This window comes from Malaclemys terrapin, chromosome 9, assembly GCF_027887155.1.
Source record: "Malaclemys terrapin pileata isolate rMalTer1 chromosome 9, rMalTer1.hap1, whole genome shotgun sequence".
NCBI classification, from domain to species: domain Eukaryota; kingdom Metazoa; phylum Chordata; order Testudines; family Emydidae; genus Malaclemys; species Malaclemys terrapin.
This window is the reverse complement of record NC_071513.1, coordinates 74048728-74066656: the sequence shown is the minus strand read 5'-3', so window position 1 is coordinate 74066656 and position 17929 is coordinate 74048728. Positions and strand designations below refer to the sequence as shown.

At 41.2% G+C, this 17929-nt stretch overlaps 1 protein-coding gene across 1 annotated transcript in view; it reads left to right on the top strand.

Annotated features, from left to right (window-relative positions):
- The window catches only part of GK5 (glycerol kinase 5), a 100119-nt gene extending 82438 nt beyond the window's left edge, over positions 1 to 17681 (top strand). Inside the window, exons 13-16 of the mRNA XM_054040271.1 lie at positions 5827 to 5930; positions 12860 to 12919; positions 15132 to 15265; positions 16554 to 17681. Of these exons, the coding sequence (XP_053896246.1) occupies positions 5827 to 5930; positions 12860 to 12919; positions 15132 to 15265; positions 16554 to 16708 (453 nt within the window). The 3' untranslated portion in view covers positions 16709 to 17681. The remainder of the gene's footprint in view (positions 1 to 5826; positions 5931 to 12859; positions 12920 to 15131; positions 15266 to 16553) is intronic.
- The last annotated feature ends 248 nt before the right edge of the window (positions 17682 to 17929 follow it).

The window sequence follows — 17929 nt, the reverse complement described above, 5'->3', positions numbered from 1 at the left end:
GGAGGAGCGAGGACTCAGCGCGCCTCCCCCCCTCTCCCCTGCCTCCCGAATGCCGCAAGCCGGCTGATTGCAGGAGGGAGGGGGAGCCTGCGCACCGAGTCCTTGCTCCTCCCGCCTCCCTCCTGCCCGGGGTAGTCAGCTGGCTTGCCGCGTTGGGGAGGGAGGGGGAGCCTGCGCGCCGAGTCCTCACCCCTCCCTCCTGCCTCAAAAATGCCGCAAGTCACCTGATTGCCACCGGTAAGAGGCAGGAGGGGGAGGGGGAAGGCGCTGATCCTCAGAGTCTGCCAGCGGGCGGGAGGCACTGCGGGGGAGGGGGCCGTAGGGAGGCTGCCAGCTGTGGAGAAGGCAGGCAGCCAAACAGCGTAAGAGTGGAGCATTGCACAACTTTAAATGAGTATGCTCCCTAATTGATCAGCAACGTAACAACAAAACAACGTTAAGCGGGACGATTTTAAATGAGGAGTTACTGTAGTTGTCGGTAACATTCTGTTGTTGTGGCTGATCATGGTGTCCAGGAAGTTGATGTTGGTGTTGGGAGTGTTCTAGAGAGAATTTGATGGATACGTGATGGTTGTTGAAGTTAGGGTATTGCTAGGCTGAAAGGTGCTAATGGCTGCCATCAACTGGTTCTTTGATCTTTGGACAGTTTTATAGAGGCATTTGAAGCTGCCGGGTCTGCAAACTGGATGCAAGGAGTTCTGTGTGTCTCCCATTTTTCCCTTGCAGTTTTCCAGTTTCCATCACAACCAGTAGGGTTCCGACCATTGATGCTTAGAACATTCTCTGACATTTTGGGATAGATTGGATGTAGCATTCAAAAGTTGTCATGTTGCATCCAAAGAGAAATGTCATCAAGTTGAGCATAGAACCTCGCTTCGCTCTGCCAAAAACTACCTCTTTTCCCCTTTTCCCCCAACTATCTAGTATAAATTTTGGTTGTTAGTTTGTTACATGGTATCTTGTGAAGGTTTTGCCACTTTTCTACATTAGATCCAAAAGTACAGTACTTAGTTTTGACATGTATATGCCAGTCTGCCAAACACTATTATTCCCACAGTCTATTTTTTAAAAAGCATCCCCATCTCTAAAGCACTAATGGGAAAAGGCAAAGAAAGGGGCTCTTTGTTTCCACCAGAGAGTCCACAAAATCTTGATTTATTTTGAGAAGTAGGCTGCTTAGTTAATCTAAGCTGCCTTCATTTGGTGGTTTATTTGAGTTCCTTCCATTATGGGTAAAATAGTATGGATTCTGGCTAAGTTTTTGTATTTGCAGACAGGAATCTTGAGGCGGACACAAACTGAATCTTTTATGAATTTTTAGGCCTGTAATGCTCAAGTACTAGAGATGCTGGGAGTGCTTGATTCCATAACATGTAACTTTTCTTCCTTGCTGGTGAAGACCAGCAGGGAGATACTAGTCTATTGCGGGTAAAGATTGTCAGTGCCTACATTAGAGACATCATGGTACCAGCTTTTCTTAAGGAAGCAGTTCTAATGTAGGTTTTGATCAGAAGATCCACAGTTGGCACTGACAATCGGCTATCATCACATTTTCAATTCTTTGTCAAGGTTGTAGAGAAGGCTGGGATGAGATGGTTCGCAGAGGATCTAAATACCTTAAGTCTCCTAGACCCTGGATGATCTAGGTACAGGCTTTGGGTATGGGATAGAAATGTCACTGGCAGCATTGTTAGATTTCTTTTTATCAATGGGTAAAGATCTGGTGTGTGTTGATAGTGTTGGATATGGTGGGTGTTTTCAGTACTGTTGATTGTGGAATGTTGATAGCTCGACTGCAGCAGAAGTGGATGCTGCTGCTCTTGGCTGTCTCCATTCTGTCCTGGCTGAATAGTTGCAGAGGATATTGTGGGGCAACTGATTCTCCTCCTTAAGGATCCTGTCATGTCGAGATCCACATGATTTCAACTTGTCTTCCCAATCTGTTCAATGTGGGTAGGGGCATGTTAGAAAGGTTAGTGTGGAATTATGGGGCAGTCATGTTTTCAGTACTCTGACACCCCACTTTATATCTTGGTCCTTTCTGACCTAGTCAATGCAATTGTTCACCTAGCCCAATATTGTTGGGCCATAAATTAGGTCTAGTTGGCTGAAATTCAGCCCAAATAAGATTGGGTTGACACTAATAAGTATGGGGAAGAGCTACAAGATGAGACCCGAAGATATCACTTCCTCCTTTAGTAATGCAGGTGGGCATGCCATTTGTGACTTGGGTTCACAATCGACTGGTACTGATTGGATCCTCAGTTGCTATTGGATTATCATATCATTGGTGCCCCAGAATACTTTTTCCATCTGCATTTGGTTTGCAAGATTGAAGCTGTTTCTTTTGAATGCAGACCTTATTACCATGATTCATGCCTTTGTCACACCAAGACGGTTTAGTTAAGTGTGTTCTATGTGGAGCTTCACCTCAAATCACATGACACTAGAATTCTATAATTTGCACTAGTTTCCTGTTGGAGTGGAGTTTAACTTGCTGTTTGTGACCTATAAAGCCCTCAATGGCTTAGGACGGTCTACCTGGGAGACTAACTCCCTCCCCATTCCTACTGCTGCATTTTAGTCAGTAGAGACACTTGAATTGGATTCCTCTCAATTTAACACAGGTTGCTGGTACTAGAGTGTTCTCTATGAGGGTCCCTGCCTATAAAACCTGTTTCTCCCTTAGTCTGGAATTGCGTGGCTCTGCTGAGATTCAGAGCATGTTATGTAGCACACCTATTTTATTCAGGCTTTTGAAGAGAGAAAGACTTGATGGAGGTTGAGATTTGTATGGAGATTTTTGTGGGAGTTGTGTTGGAGGCTGTTGGTAGTGTCAGTTTAGTTTAGATGTCTTTTGATACTTGTGTAAATCAAAAGAAATTGTGAGTTGTTATTTAAGATGCCAAAAAGGGTAGTACAGGATGGCCTGCATGCAGATACAACTAATGTGATAAGAGGTGATGTCCTGCTTCGGGCAAGTCTACATTAAAATGCTCCATCCAGCTGCACCGCTGTTACTCTTTAATGAAGTCGCTGTACGCCAATGGGAGAGAGCTCTCCTGTCGGCATAGTTAATCCATCTCCTGAGAGGCAGTAGCTATGTCAGAAGGAGAAGCTCTCCTACCAGCATAGCGCTGTCTACATGGGGGGTGAGGTCGGTATAACTATGTCACTTAGGGGTGTGGATTCCCCACCCCCACCCCAGCGACATAGTTATACCGATTATAGGTCTGTAAAGTAGACCAAACCTTTATATTTACCCACTTGCAAAGCTTAAAGGGATACTGTCAGATAGTTTAAGGCCTAAATGTTACATGCCTTAAAAAATTCACTACTAATGTTTTTTTGAGGAACCTTGTCTTCCTATTCTTTGCAAGTAATACCATATAAATATCTAAAATAATTTAGATAGGCGCTTTCTTACAAATTTCTTAAATCAACTTGTGTGAAAACTCTTTTCTTCTCACAGAATTTTTTGCAATTTCCCATTTCCCCCACAAAATTACCCCTGCCCAAGACTCTCTCATCTTGAGAGGACTAGAAATGGGAACTCCATTCCATTGACTAAAGGATCTCTTAGGATCCAGAACTCCCAGCACCAGAAGGGCTTCAGATATCAAAGTCATGATATTTTTCACTGTAGAAATGCTAGTTTAGGCAATTTTTAGAGACTTTTTTATGGCTCCTTACAAGCCTTGTACAGTTGGACTTGTGACTTTACAGAAAGAAATGGATTATTTTAACAACTCTTAAATGTTTCTAAAATAGCTATTCTGTAACGTGACATACAGAATACATGATGATACAGGTTGATCATCACTTAATCAGGATGACTGAGAAACTTACTCAGGCGTTGATATTTTTGAGTAACACCGCCATCACAACATTCTCCTAAACAACTTTTTATGCCACATCATACAATCATTAATTCTTTATATCTTATATCTATAGTGTGTGTGAGAGAGAGAGAGAGAGAAATACTGAATAGATTTATGGAGCTCAACCATGACATCTCTACCCTGCTGTACAGGTTAGCTCCAACTGTCTTCCAGTAATCTAAATTTGATTGCATGGTTAGGTTTCGTAGACATCAGGATAGCAGGGGTTGGACATGTTATGGAGGCAATTTGTTCATTTCCTAGATAGAGTCAAATGTTTCTCTGAGAGTTCCTGTTATGAGAATGAGGAGAAGGCTTCTCCGCTCTGAACTTGGATGACATTGCTGTGATGTGGCGCGTTTCTCATCATGGGACAGAAGTATTCCTGCTGTACAAATTTAAAATGCATATTTCCTTGATTTATTGTCACTCACTCATCTTACCTTTGTTCTATAGTTCGTGTAAGTCATACATCTATATTATGTGTGATATGTAATAAAAATGCAAATAAAGCTTTTAAACAAAGTGAATAAAACTCTGGTCCTCTAGACATTCGCCTTTAAGATATATCATGAGTCCTTTCCTTTCTAGTTAGTTGCTTATACACCTATACCCTGATATAACGCTGTCCTCGGGAGCCAAAAAATCTTACCGCGTTATATCAAACTTGCTTTGATCCGTCGGAGTGCGCAGTCCCGCCCCCCCGGAGCGCTGCTTTACCACGTTATATCCGAATTCGTGTTATATTGGGTCGCGTTATATCGGGGTAGAGGTGTATTTGACAATCCACAAGCTTGTCAACAAGGAAACTTTTATTATTAGTATGGTTGGGTTAAACATCCACAAGTTGGAAAAGATGGTTGTACACTGGAGAACTGAATATATTCTTTACTGACTTTAAACATAACTAATTTCTGAATTGAGTCTCAGTGTGCTACATACTAGCCTTCATCTGGGCAAGTGGGCTGTCACTTCATTTACATCCTACAAAGTACTGAGCATCAACAACTCTTATAAAAGTCTATGGGAATATTTGGGAGTTCAGCACCTGTCAGGATTAGGCTTTAATGCATTCCCAGTTTCCCCCACGTATGCCTACTCTTTTATATTTTTACTTTAAAGTAATTTATACTTCCTTAATTTTTTTGGTGGTGTTTTCCATTTTTTTGCAGTCACAATATGATTAAAATTAGGGCTACTTCAGAATTCTGTATAGCAGATATTTAGGGAACTAAATAAAAATCCTGGGAAGTTTTTTAAAATGTCGTGTGTTATTTTAAATTGAAAAAACATTTAACACTGTCTTAATGCATTTATGGGGAAGGAGAGTGACATTCTGTCACTCAAATCCACCAAAACAGTGGAGCAGAGATGGATGCAAAAACCAATCTGCCAGTCATCCTACGAAAGGAGATGACTTTTTTATGAGACAGCCAGAATTAGTGTGTCTGTTGCATCATTATGCCATTCAAAACATTAGTGCAATTACGTTATATAATTTAAATTGACTAGCCTCTTCAAGGCTACTGTATTATATTAATTTTTCTGTACAAAAAGTCTGGGGAAAGTCAGTAAATTCTTTCCCGCCCTCTAACCCTCCCCCCCAACTTCAATAATACTGTACTCTATCTTAGACACTTGTACTTTAGTTGATGTGTACTCTATGTATATTTTTATAGGTAGTACCAATGAGTGATATTTAGTGTATCAAATTCTGGGGGGGGAAACAAATGCAATAATTGGCAACTGATTTGAAAACTGATTTTTCTGAAATATAGACAAAATAACACTATCCAATGCTTACATATTGTCTTAATTTTCTTCTTCTCATTATGCTTCCTGTAATTGTCATGTGTAAGTTATTTTTTCTTACTACTTGTATCCTTTCTCAAAATGCTACAGATATAACTTAGTAATTAATTTTATTGTCAAACCTTTATTTTAGGTTCCTGTGAATGACCCTTATGCATGTGCCTCCTTTATGGGGCTGAAACTTTCCACTACTAGAAACCATCTTGTACGAGCTATATTGGAATCTGTCGCTTTTAGGTATTGAGTGCAGTCTTTCTTAATTCATTATCTTTAGGATTTCTATTTTCTTCTCATCTAATTATTCTGTATTTTGGTCACTCAGTGTGTGAAGTCAGATAATCACTTGTTACATGAATGCATGGACTTAGCAATTTATAAAATGTTAAGTGTGGTAATTTATATTAATTGACACTGACAGGAAGTTTTGTATATTTGTCAAGGGTCACAGTTTTTGTTAACAACTGACCCAGCATAACAGGTTAAAATGGACTTGGCCCCTCTGCATGTCCAAAATCTGTCTTCTACCTGAAGTTTGCCCTTGTGTTTCCTCATTACCTTTATGTGGAAAGTAAGCCTCTTTTTACTCTCAACCTATTTTAAGTAGGCATGAAGCTGGAGGCTCCTGGGATAATTCTTAGGTCCTCCATGTTTATATAACATAGTGATAGGCATTTTAAAAATACATAAGAGAGACAGAAGATACGTTAGCTGCTGAATTGGAGTATGTGTCCTTTGCATACATGGAAAGCTGAAAATCTCATCCAAAGAGCTGGCAAAAAAAAAAGCTTCAAATATATCTTTTCCTTTCAGATGTATGTTTTTCCCTATAACTATTAGGGTAAGTTAAACTACTTCTTTAAGTGATGGTCCTTATGCATGTATATTCCACACATTGGTACTCATGGGCGCTGTGTGCCCAAGTCCAGAATTTCTTCAAAGCAGTGTCCATTGACCTGCAGAGGCACAGTAACTCTACTTGTGCTCCCGATCATGGGTATAAGAGGAAATGTGGGTTGATGCCTCCCAGTTCCTACTCATCACTACATGGCCTGAGTTGGAATCATGTCCTCCTTCACTATTGCAGAATCTGTAAAATTTAATTGTAAATAGTTTATATCTTAGCTTAGGAATTCTAGTTAGTGTATAGTTTAGTACAGAATAGAATATCCCCACCCCCACTCCCATTTGGAGGGACATCCTCCCTGATCCCAAGACTATGCCCAAGGTCCCAGGATTCAAGAACTGAGTCTCCTGCCCTCACTCTTCCTCCATCAGCAATGAGCATCACTGATGTCTCTACTGTCTGGATGAGGCACATATCTCTGTGAAGTTCATTATCTGTAAATCCTTCCCACCCAGAACTAGAGAGGCCCAAGAGCTCCAATTGAAAAAGTTCCTGATGGAAGAGGCTCCATCTGACTCAAGCCCGGGAGACCCTCTGTACTAGCTGACTAGCAGTGCTCCTTCAAGCACAAGCCTTGGCAGAAGGACTGATCCCCCGCAGCAGACTGTCCAGAAGAAACTTGTTTCCTTCCCAAGCCAGTCCAGGTTGGGTGAGATGTCGCATATGGAACCCACCAGCTCCACTGAAGACTCCCAGGCTGGAGGATAAGGCACAGAAAAACAAGGATCTGCCGGTAACTGCTCTACCAGGGGGCAAAGATAAACACTCTCCAGTCCCATCTCTGGGAGCAAGTCATCATTGTCAATACAAAGACCATCAGGCCACATCAGACAAACCAGAACCATTGGGTGTCTGTTGAAACTCCTCAGACTTTGGGCTCTAGGGAGACCTTTGTAACACCAGAGGATATCTTCCTTCCCTATATGCAGTCTCCACTTCTTTTGGCCCTGCCCTCCTAAGAGATGTCTTTACCCCAGACAAGGAACCGTTACAATTATCTCAGGAGAGATCCCATCTCCATCCATCGGGCAGGAGCACCTTGGTACCGACCAATGGAACCATCCTCTGAATCGGAGGAGATAGCTGCACCAGTATCTCTGCAAAGGCACAGGAGCCCTGACAGACAAGGTATTATTACCCCTCTGGTTATGACCTCCCCAGGGACATCTGGCATTGATTCCCGTGGGAGCCACCATTAAAGTTTTCCCAGCGGTAGCGGTCCAGATGAGATGTCAGGGATATACAGTATTTCCATACCTGGACGACTGGCTCTTGGTAGGCTGATCTCACCAAGAAGTCATATCAGCAACAGAGTTTCTTCAGAGCCTCCTTGCCACTTTGGTGTTTGTCACCCGTGAGGACAATACATTTTATAGGAGCATGTCCAGACTCAGTCTCAGCGAGAGCTTTCCTCCCTCCAGACATATTTTATGCGATGAGCAACCTGATCTCTCTCATCACCTGCAAATCTCGAACTACAGTGCATCAGTGTCTGTCCCTGTTAGGCCACATAGCCACATGCATTTACATGACACTTTTCACCAGACACTACTTGCGGTGTCTATAAGCTTGGCTCCACTCAATTTACTGACCAAACAGGGATCACATCAACTCCAAAGTCACCGTTTCCTCTGGAGTTCTCACCTTCCTCGCTTGGTGATCCAACCCGAACAAAGTCATGGTAGGGACTCCCTTCAGCTCTTCCATACCAAGGGCCACCATCATGACAGATGCCTCCCTCAGGTAGGGGCACACACTTGGACTGCCACAATGATCAGGATGCCATGAGAGTCTAGGCTACATATAAGCTTACTGGCGCTCAGAGTGGTCTGACTGGTATCCAAGGCCTTCTACAAACTCACTCCACATACAAATAATGGCAGACAACATCACCACAGTGGTCTATATAAACAGGGAGGAATGAAATCTCATCCCCTCTGCCTGGAAGTGATCAGACTTTGGAACTGTATTAGAGGTCATCACTGTACAGGTCACGTACCTCCTGGCTGTTCAGAGCTCCCTGGCAGACAGATTAAGCAGAAGCTTCTTTGCAGACCACAAACTGGAGATGCATGACATAGTCCTAACCACCATATTCATGCAATAGGGACTCTGCTAGGGGACATTTTTGCATCCCAGACAAAGAGAGAGCTTCCCATGTATTGCTCCAGAGGAGCCAGAGGTCAAGACACTCAAGGCAATGCTCTCCAGGACAGACAACCTCAGAAACAGATTTCCTCCCATCCCTCTATGACTGCAAGTTATATGAAAGATCTGGCACGACAGAGCCGCCATCCTCCTCCTAGTACCATACCATCCCAAACAATTCTGGTTCACAGAGCTCCTAACAATGTCCACATGTCCCCTTATCAGGATCCGTGTATTTCAAGGTCTCCTAGTTCAGTACGGGGAAAAAAATCAAGCCCCTCAACCTGAGCTAACTCCACTTCACAGCCTGGTGTTTGGATGGATGTTAGAGATAGAACACTCAGACTCTGCCCCTATTCAGGAAATCCTGACCCAAGCTAGAGGGATTCTACTAGACTCTGCTACCTAGCTAAATGGCAGAGATTTTTGGCCTGGGTACATTGCCACCAGCATTTACTTGATACTGTGGACATTCCAGTTATCCTAGACTAGCTCCTCTTCTTAAAGACCGCAGGCTTAGCCCTCAGTTCATTAAGAGTACACCTAACAGCAATTAGTGCCGTCTCCTGCTGGTGGAAGGATGTTCTATCTTCATACCCCTGATCACAGTTTGATTTATGAAGGACTTGATCAGGACCTTCCCCCTGGGCATTAAACCTACACCTCAATGGGATCTTAACTTTGTCCTTTAAACACTCTCAGGCTCACCCTTCAAACCACTAGCAACATGTGCCATGACCCACCAGCCCATTAAGGTGACATTCTTTAGTAGCCATTACTTTGGTGAAAGGGTCAGTGAGCTGGGAACCATGATGTCAGACCATGCTTATACAGAATTTCACAAGATTTCCCTTAGATTACACCCTAATTTCCTCACCAAGGTTTTGTCTGAGTTCCATGTCAATCAGTACACTTATCTGTATTCTTCCCAAAACCCCATGCTTGTTCCAAGGAGAAGAGATTTCACTCTCTTGATGTCAGGCACACTCTGGCATTCTACCTGCAGAGAACCAAACCCATTAGAAAATCTCCAAGACTCTTCATTGCTTTGTCAGTTATCATCATTGGCGATCCCGCGATTCAAGGATGATCTCTACTACAGATTTACATATGGGTCCTGAGATGACTCAGGAGTCCAATCTTGGTGCCACAGATCTGCGCGCAGTAGGTACAGACATTTTCTAATGGGTCAGCTGCCTGCTAGTAGAAAGTTTTTATTTGTTTGTTTTTCCTTCCTTCTCTCTCTTTTCAGCTTCAAGGGCAAGATGCTTCTCCTCAAATTGGGCCACTGCCTGATGGAGGATGTGGCACCATTGAGATCAGTTAGTGGCTTGCTCTTCCCAGCTTGTGATATCCACATCAGTTTTCTTGAGATACACTTTCTGTGTGTCTTTGTAGTGTTTCTTCTGACCACCACATGATCTCTGACCATGTGTGACTTGAGAGTAGAAGATTTGTTTCGGGAAGCGAGAGTCTGGTATCCGCACACAATGTCCAGCCCAGCAGAGTTGATACACGAGGATTGCTTCAGTGCTGGTGACATTGGCTTAAGTGAGGATGCTGGTGTTAGTGCTGTGATCTTGCCACTTGATGCGAAGGATCTTCTGGAGGCATCATTGGTGGTCCTCTCCAGACTCTTGAGGTGCTGGCAATAGGTCACCTAAGTTTTGAATCCATAAAGGAGTAACCATCTTGTAGTAACAATTATCTTAGGGCAGGTCTTCACTACAGGGGGGGGGTCGATTTAAGATACGCAAATTCAGCTACGCGAATAGCGTAGCTGAATTCGACGTATCGGAGCCGACTTACCCTGCTGTGAGGACGGCGGCAAAATCAACCTCCGCGGCTCCCCGTTGACGGTGCTTACTCCCACCTCCACTGGTGGAGTAAGAGCGTCGATTCGGGGATCGATTGTCGTGTCCCGACGAGACGTGATTTGATCCCCGAGAGATCGATTTCTACCCGCCGATTCAGGCGGGTAGTGTAGACCTAGCCTTATAGACCTGGATCTTGGTTTCTTGGTAGGTCACGGTCCATGAAAATGCGTCAGAACAATTTCCCAAAGGAAGCACTTGCACGGATCCTGTGCTGGATCTCCCTGTCAATTTTTACGTTTTGAGAAAGTTGGCTACAGAGGTAGCAGAAATGCTCGACTGTCTCCAAAGTCTGTTCCTTGATGGTGATTTGTGGTAGGTCAAGTGTAAGGCCTGAAGCAGGTTGATGGAGCACTTTAATCGTCTCAATATTGAGTGAGAGTCACAGGCTTTGGTAAGCTTGTGCAAATAAATTCAGTGTCAACTGAAGGTCATCCTCAGTGTGCACGAGGATGGCACAGTCATCAGCATACTGAAGATCAGTAATGGATGCCCTGTGAATTTTAGACTTCAGATGGAGACGTCGAAGATGAAAAAGACGCCCATCTATTCTGTATTGAATGTCAACTCCACTGGGGAGGCGGTCTTTAACGAGAACCAAAATGACTGCTAAATAGATGGAGAACAGAGTTGGGGCAATAATGCATCCTTTCCTAACCCCAGATTTGATGACAAAAGGGTCTGTCTCCAGGCCATTACAGAGAGCGGTGGCAGTCATCTGATCATGAAAAAGCCTTAGGACCTTAATAAATTTTGGAGGGCAGCCAAATCTGGCCAGCACCTTCCACAGGGCTTCATGATTGACTGAGTCCAGAGCCTTTGTCAAATCGATGAAGGACATGTACAGATCCTGATTTTGCTGGTAAGGATGCTCCACAAACTTTTTCTTCATAGCTGGTATAATGAGAAGATTCCATGAGACTTGAGAAATGCCAACATTGTTAAAATCTTTAAGAAAGGAGATAAGTCAGAGTGTGGAAATTATCGAGGCATTGCCTTGCTATCTACAGCAGGGAAGTTTCTTGCCTGTATCCTCTTATCCAATTACTTCCACTTGCTGAGAAAATATTGCCAGAATCTCAGTGCAGTTTTAGACCATCCCGCGGGACAACCGACATGATTTTCATTGCCCACCAAATCCAGGAAAAGTCTTGGGAGCCTTGGCAGAAAGGTCACAGGGATAAGCTGTATCCTCTGAGGATTTCTAAATGGGTTTCAGGATGCATCTTAGAGTGCTGCAGAAATAGCAGTTTCTCCCTCCTGAGCATATCACCACAAGGGCACTGCAGGATATCTGCAGAGGAGCGACTTGGAATTCCATCCATACTTTCATGTCACACTATGCTCTAACTCAAACAGCAAAGGTGGATTCAGCCATAGAACTGCAGTACTAAAAACATCTCTGCTGCCAGTTTCCTCGGACCCTCCTCAAGTCAGAACGCTGCTTGATAGTCACCCAGGTGTAGAATATACCATAGGGACCATCCCTCAAAGAACAAATGGAGATTACTTACTGTAACTGGATGGTCTTTGAAAAGTGTTGTCTCTATCAGTATTTCACTACCCACCCTCCATCCCCTCTGCTTTGGATCCATTTGGATTGTTATAAGAAGAGAAAATGGAGAGGTGTTAACCAGCACTGCCTCTTATACCCTTGGTTGGGAGCATGAGGAGAGTTACTGTATACATGCGGGTCAGTGGACACTGCTTTGAAGAAATTCCGGACTCAGGTGCATGGTGCACATGCGTACCCAGGTGAGGAATACATGCATCTCAAAGAACTTCAAGTTACAGTAAGTAACCTCCATTTTGTAGCTTTTTCCCTTTAAAGAGCAGCTGGTGCTGGGGTTTTTTGCTGAAGCTGTGATTAATGTTTTTCTCTACTTCCAGTTCTTAAGATTGTATGTTGCATCCACCTGTTGTAACTTGTCTTAAATAAACTGTAAGCACTTTGGGGCAGGAACCATATCTCCTTATACAGTGCCTAGCACAGTTGGTCCTGAACCTGATTGGGTCACCTGAGTACTATCATAATGGTGTGTAACAGAAACCAGTCTCCGTTTATTTTTTAATCATTCAGTCCATGCTGGGAACTTGTCAACTGTCGCAGGCAATTTTGACAAAACTGCTGTCACATTTTGTCATATAATCTCCTTGCATACTGTATAGATATTGAACAGTTTTTAGAATATACATTATGTATAAATACAACACTAATTTCTATAAATATTTTTTTAAAGAAACAAACAGCTGTATGATACCATTGTGAAAGAGGTGCGGGTTCCACTTACAAATATTCGGTATGTTTGTATTATTTTTAATATCACAAGTCACAAATTTTATTTGGTGTTTGTGAGTTCAAGTAAAACACACATGCTCTAGAACTTTGTTATTCAGTTTGTCTTTCTGTGAACATTCCATTATTGGGAATTGGATAACAGCCCTAAGTGTAATGTTCCTGGTGATGTAACTTCAAAAGTGATATGGATTCTAAATCTGCATTGGTGAGTATGAGTTGGTGTTGAACTTTCACTCTCAGGTTTACTTTAAAAGAAGTCAGAACAAATTTTGTTCTATTAATTTTCTCTGCAATATTCAGGGGGTCCAGGTACTGACACCTGTAAGTGGGGTTGCCTGACACTTTCCATCATAAGATCCTTTTTTCAGTTTCTTATAATTTTGCCTAATTGTAACCATTTTAGCTGAAATTTTCCATGCTGGTTATCTGCCTCAGACTAAATTTTTTTTCAAAAATTCAGCAAAAATTTGTGTCACTTCTGAGCATGAGGTAGGGGAAAATACTTTGCTTTGGTCACGTTAAAAAATTCTTCCAATTGTTTCATTGAGAAACTGTATTACAGCGGTTCCCAAACTGGGGGTCAGGTTATGATGCTTGGGGGACACTGTTTTGGTCTATAGTGGCATCCTCCACACAGCATGACCTCACACATACCATACATATGACCCCATTTTAATTAATTAATTTCCTTCCAGGACTCCAGAAAGCATGGAAGAAGCCATTCAGAAGAGCAAAATGGCATCTTTTATACAGCATTACTTCACAAGCACCGTGTGTGTCAGGTCAAGCCACATGGAGGACACCATTTTGTTTTGTCAGAATGGCTTCCTTCATGCTGTCTGGGGTTCTAGAAGGAAATAGTTCATTAAAATGGGGTTGTGCTGGCAAAAAGTTTGGGAATCCCTGCAATAGCATCTCTTTGCTTTGGAGTAGGAGTTGAAATTTGGCAAGGGGATCATTCTTGTGTCAGGGATGTGCCTTTTGCAATCTCCAGGAAAATCTGTCCAAATTTGGCCAGGTTGTGAGCCTTTGAAAACCACATTTCACACGTGCCCAGTAGAAACTTGTTAATGTTTGATAACAAATTTTCCAAAGATTCCATCTGTATTGGGTTTTCCTTTTTGAAGCAACATAAGCTAAACTGAAAAAAGGTCGCAGTTATTCCAAATAAGAGTGTCCACAAGAGTAATTGTATAGCAGTATAATTATTCTGGTATACTAATGCCTGTTAATTTCCCTGTGTAAATATGCCCTGGTGCACAGAGAGAGAGGCTAAAATTGTCAAGTGTGTGTTAATTTTGGATGCCTAACTTCTGACACCTGGGCTCTGATTTTCCTTGGCTGGAAAACCAAATCTCAGGGATTGTCTTCGGTAGGGACTAAATCAGCACCACTGCGATCAATGCAGTGGCGTCAATTTAGCAGGTGAAGACGCAATATGTCGATGGGAAAGCGCTCTCCCATCAGTTTCAGTACTCCACCTCAATGAATGGCGGGAGCTATGTTGCCAGGACATCATCTCCTATTGACATAGTGTGGTGTAGACACTGCTGTAAGTCGAGCTAAGCTACGTTGATTTAAGTTACGTAACTTATGTAACTGAGCTAGCATAACTTAGATTGATTTACCTCATTATTGTAGACAGCCTATGATAAAAAGGTATTTAGGAGAAAGTAAAGAGAGAGGATGGAGAGATTGCAACCTACTTCTCATGCTTCCTTCAGAAGGAAACAACTGTGAATGAGTAGGCTAGAACACCAACAAAGATTCGCTAATTACAAGAAAATGTACCTCTCTAGCTCTTTGAACATAAACTGAACTTATTGAACTTTCTAAAGGATATTTTTGAGTGTTCTGTGATTCAGGTTACAGCATGTAAAAGCCATGTTCTACCATAAGTCTTAACATTTTAATCAGGATTAGAATTGTATTGTTTTAGGAGGCTGAAATCAAAGTTGTGCTAAAATCTTAAAAATACAAGTTGCTTTTTCAAATAATTTTTTTCAGACTTCAAAGGCAGTATTTTTTTCCCCAAGAGGACTTATCCTGGCCTCAAAATATGTACATGTAACTCTGCTCACACATAAAATGGAATATGTATGCACACATGTAGTAGACAATTTCTGTATGCAAACCTAGAAGTTGTTTTTGAACATTTGATGCTAAATATTTTTATTAAACTCAACCTTTTACCTTTGTTTGCTTCCACACAGCGCTGATGGAGGTATCAGTAACAATAGTTTTATCATGCAGATGACTTCTGACTTAATTAATAAGAAGATAGACAAGCCTGTAAACACAGATATGTCTTGTCTTGGAGCTGCTTTTCTAGCAGGTCTTGCTTTAGGTATGTATATTCTTTGAAAAACTTTCCATCTAAATATTTGCTGACTAGTTTTTTTTTCTCATTATAATACATACAGTTGAAGAATACAAATAGATCAGCAGAACTTGTACATGGCTTTGTCATTCTTTAATTTTCTGATAATAAATTGTCCATAAATATTCAGTTAACCATTTTCACAGTTTCACTGTCATTTTGGAAATCCAAGCTAAAATAGCGCTTTTCATTCAGACATCCTGTGTGTGATGGAACAGAGGGGAGAGAGGATGGGGCAAAATATATAAAACCAGTTTAATGGGACAGTGCATCTAACACAAATTAATGCCCTGATCTTGCAAACACTTATGCATTTGGTTAATTATTGCACATGAATAATCCCAATGATGTCAGTTTAAAAAGTTAAGCTTATACAGCACATGTATGTTTTCAGGATTACAATCTGAATGTGTAAAATAAGTTTAGAAAATCCTCTTTTGTTCTTAAGATTTTGACAGTAATAAGCAAAAGGGATAGTATAAAGTAAATTAACTGTTAGAAAAAATTCAGCTCTAGTAAAGTAGAATCAATCTATTTAATTAACCAGGCTCCAATGATAACCGAAATGTGTCTATTAAGCAATGGTCTTTATTAATGGAGGTTCATAGGAATATATTTTGTTGATGGCTGTTTGTGTTATTAAATGTCTTTTAAAATGTGCCTAGTACAAAACATTACACTATTTTAAAATCATATATTAAGGTGAGACTTATTCAGCAGCTAAAACAGCGTAAGGAAACAGCCTGAAGTAGACAAAGGGCCCTTCAGTATATAATTTATAGGTGTGAACTGTTTGTTCGCATATTTTACATAGACTTGTAGGCAACACGAAGTATGATTTGCCATTTATCTATTCTTTTAAGTAAGAAAGTAGGAAAATGACCAGTGTTGCTCTTGGTTCTCCTTGTCCCACCTAATTGAGAGGCCACCTGTGGTTGAGGCCTATTGTCCCCTTGCTCATTTTCCTGATCTTGACAGAACCTAAATGAACATCGATGTACTAAATCTGTTCCTTGGAAACCATCACAGTTAAGCAGATACTCTGTTTGTCTGCATTTCAGTTAAGTGGATTATATTGGAATTGTTTCAGAATGTAAAACATTCACCCACTTTACAAAGAAAGTTACTGGAATGAATAAGGAAAATCCTAATTATCTTCACCATGCTTCTAAGTGTAATTATTGTTCAATTGTATGGATTTGTTCCCAACACAATATTTGCAGTTAAGCTTTAGGATTAACTTTTGTACTTACAGGGTTTTGGACTGACAAAGAACAACTAAAGAAACTGAGGCGAACTGAAATTGTTTTTGAGCCTCAGAGGGACTCTGGAGAATACAAACTTGCCATGGATAATTGGACAAAAGCAGTACAACGTTCCTTGAATTGGTACAACCAGACATCATACTAATGGAAGAGTTTGCTTTTTTTAAATGGCCATCTATTAATGAAACCTTAGAATTTATAGAACAATAAAAATTAAACCAACACATTTTTGAATGGAGTTTACACTTGGTTCTGTTGAATTTCAGCAACCTCCCTACTTCTGTTACATTACTCACTACTGCATTTTGACCCATCACATCCTCCTTGCTATACCTGTTGATCAACTGCAGCAGCCATGTTCCTTTGGTGACCTGAGGGTGTGCAGGAATCTTGAATGCCACTGCCATGTCTGGAGTATAAGATGCTTGATGGTCTGTGGGGACTAAGGACACTTATCCCAGATATGGTGAGCAAGGGTGGGGAGATGTGGCAAAAGATGCTTCTTGTTTGCCTTGTCAGATGGAGATTTGATTATAATTTGCTCTGCACTGGGATACACTTGGAGATCACTTACAAACTTAACCCAATGCAGAATTTAGCTGTCTTTCTTATTGTCAGGGAATTTTCCATGAGGGGTTCTCTACTTTGGAACTCAGTTCTCCCTTGGTTTGAAAAAGCCTGAATTTCTTAACCTTCAGGGCATGCTGCAAGGCAACTCTATTTCGATGGGCATTTCTGGGAAGAACAAGGTGATTGCATGTGGGATTTTATTACTTATGGTGGACTTCATTTAGTATGGGTACTTTATGTATGGGTATGTGTTGCTGACTATGAGCTAATATGTTACATCTTAATTGACTAGACAGAATCTATATTTGTAACTAGTTTTTTGTCCATGGTGTGTGTTCGTTTGTACAGTGCCTAGTGCTTAGGCACTATATTAAGTCTAAATATAAATACTGTGGATCAGTACTACATGAAATCATTTCATTCCATGATTTTTATAACTAATAGTTTTTCTCTGATATGCAGCTGAACAAATCTTTAATTTTGTAATAAGTCAGTCTTATTGCACTGTTGTTAATTAATGCAAATAGCAGTTAAAAGTAATTACATATTGTATCCTATTTTTAAAAAAGTATATGTATTAATGTTTTCTAAGCCATCATTATTAAATTATATTGTGCTAAAGCAGAGCCAAACATACTTTGTTTCTGAAGACATACTTTACTGTTACTATTTTTAAAAATGGAATAAAAATTATAATGCATATAACGTAGTAAGTTTTATAATTTATAGCAGCATCTAGCTATAACTAAGAGTCTTTAATCATTTTCATTATAACCCCTTTTTGTCAAGAGTAGCT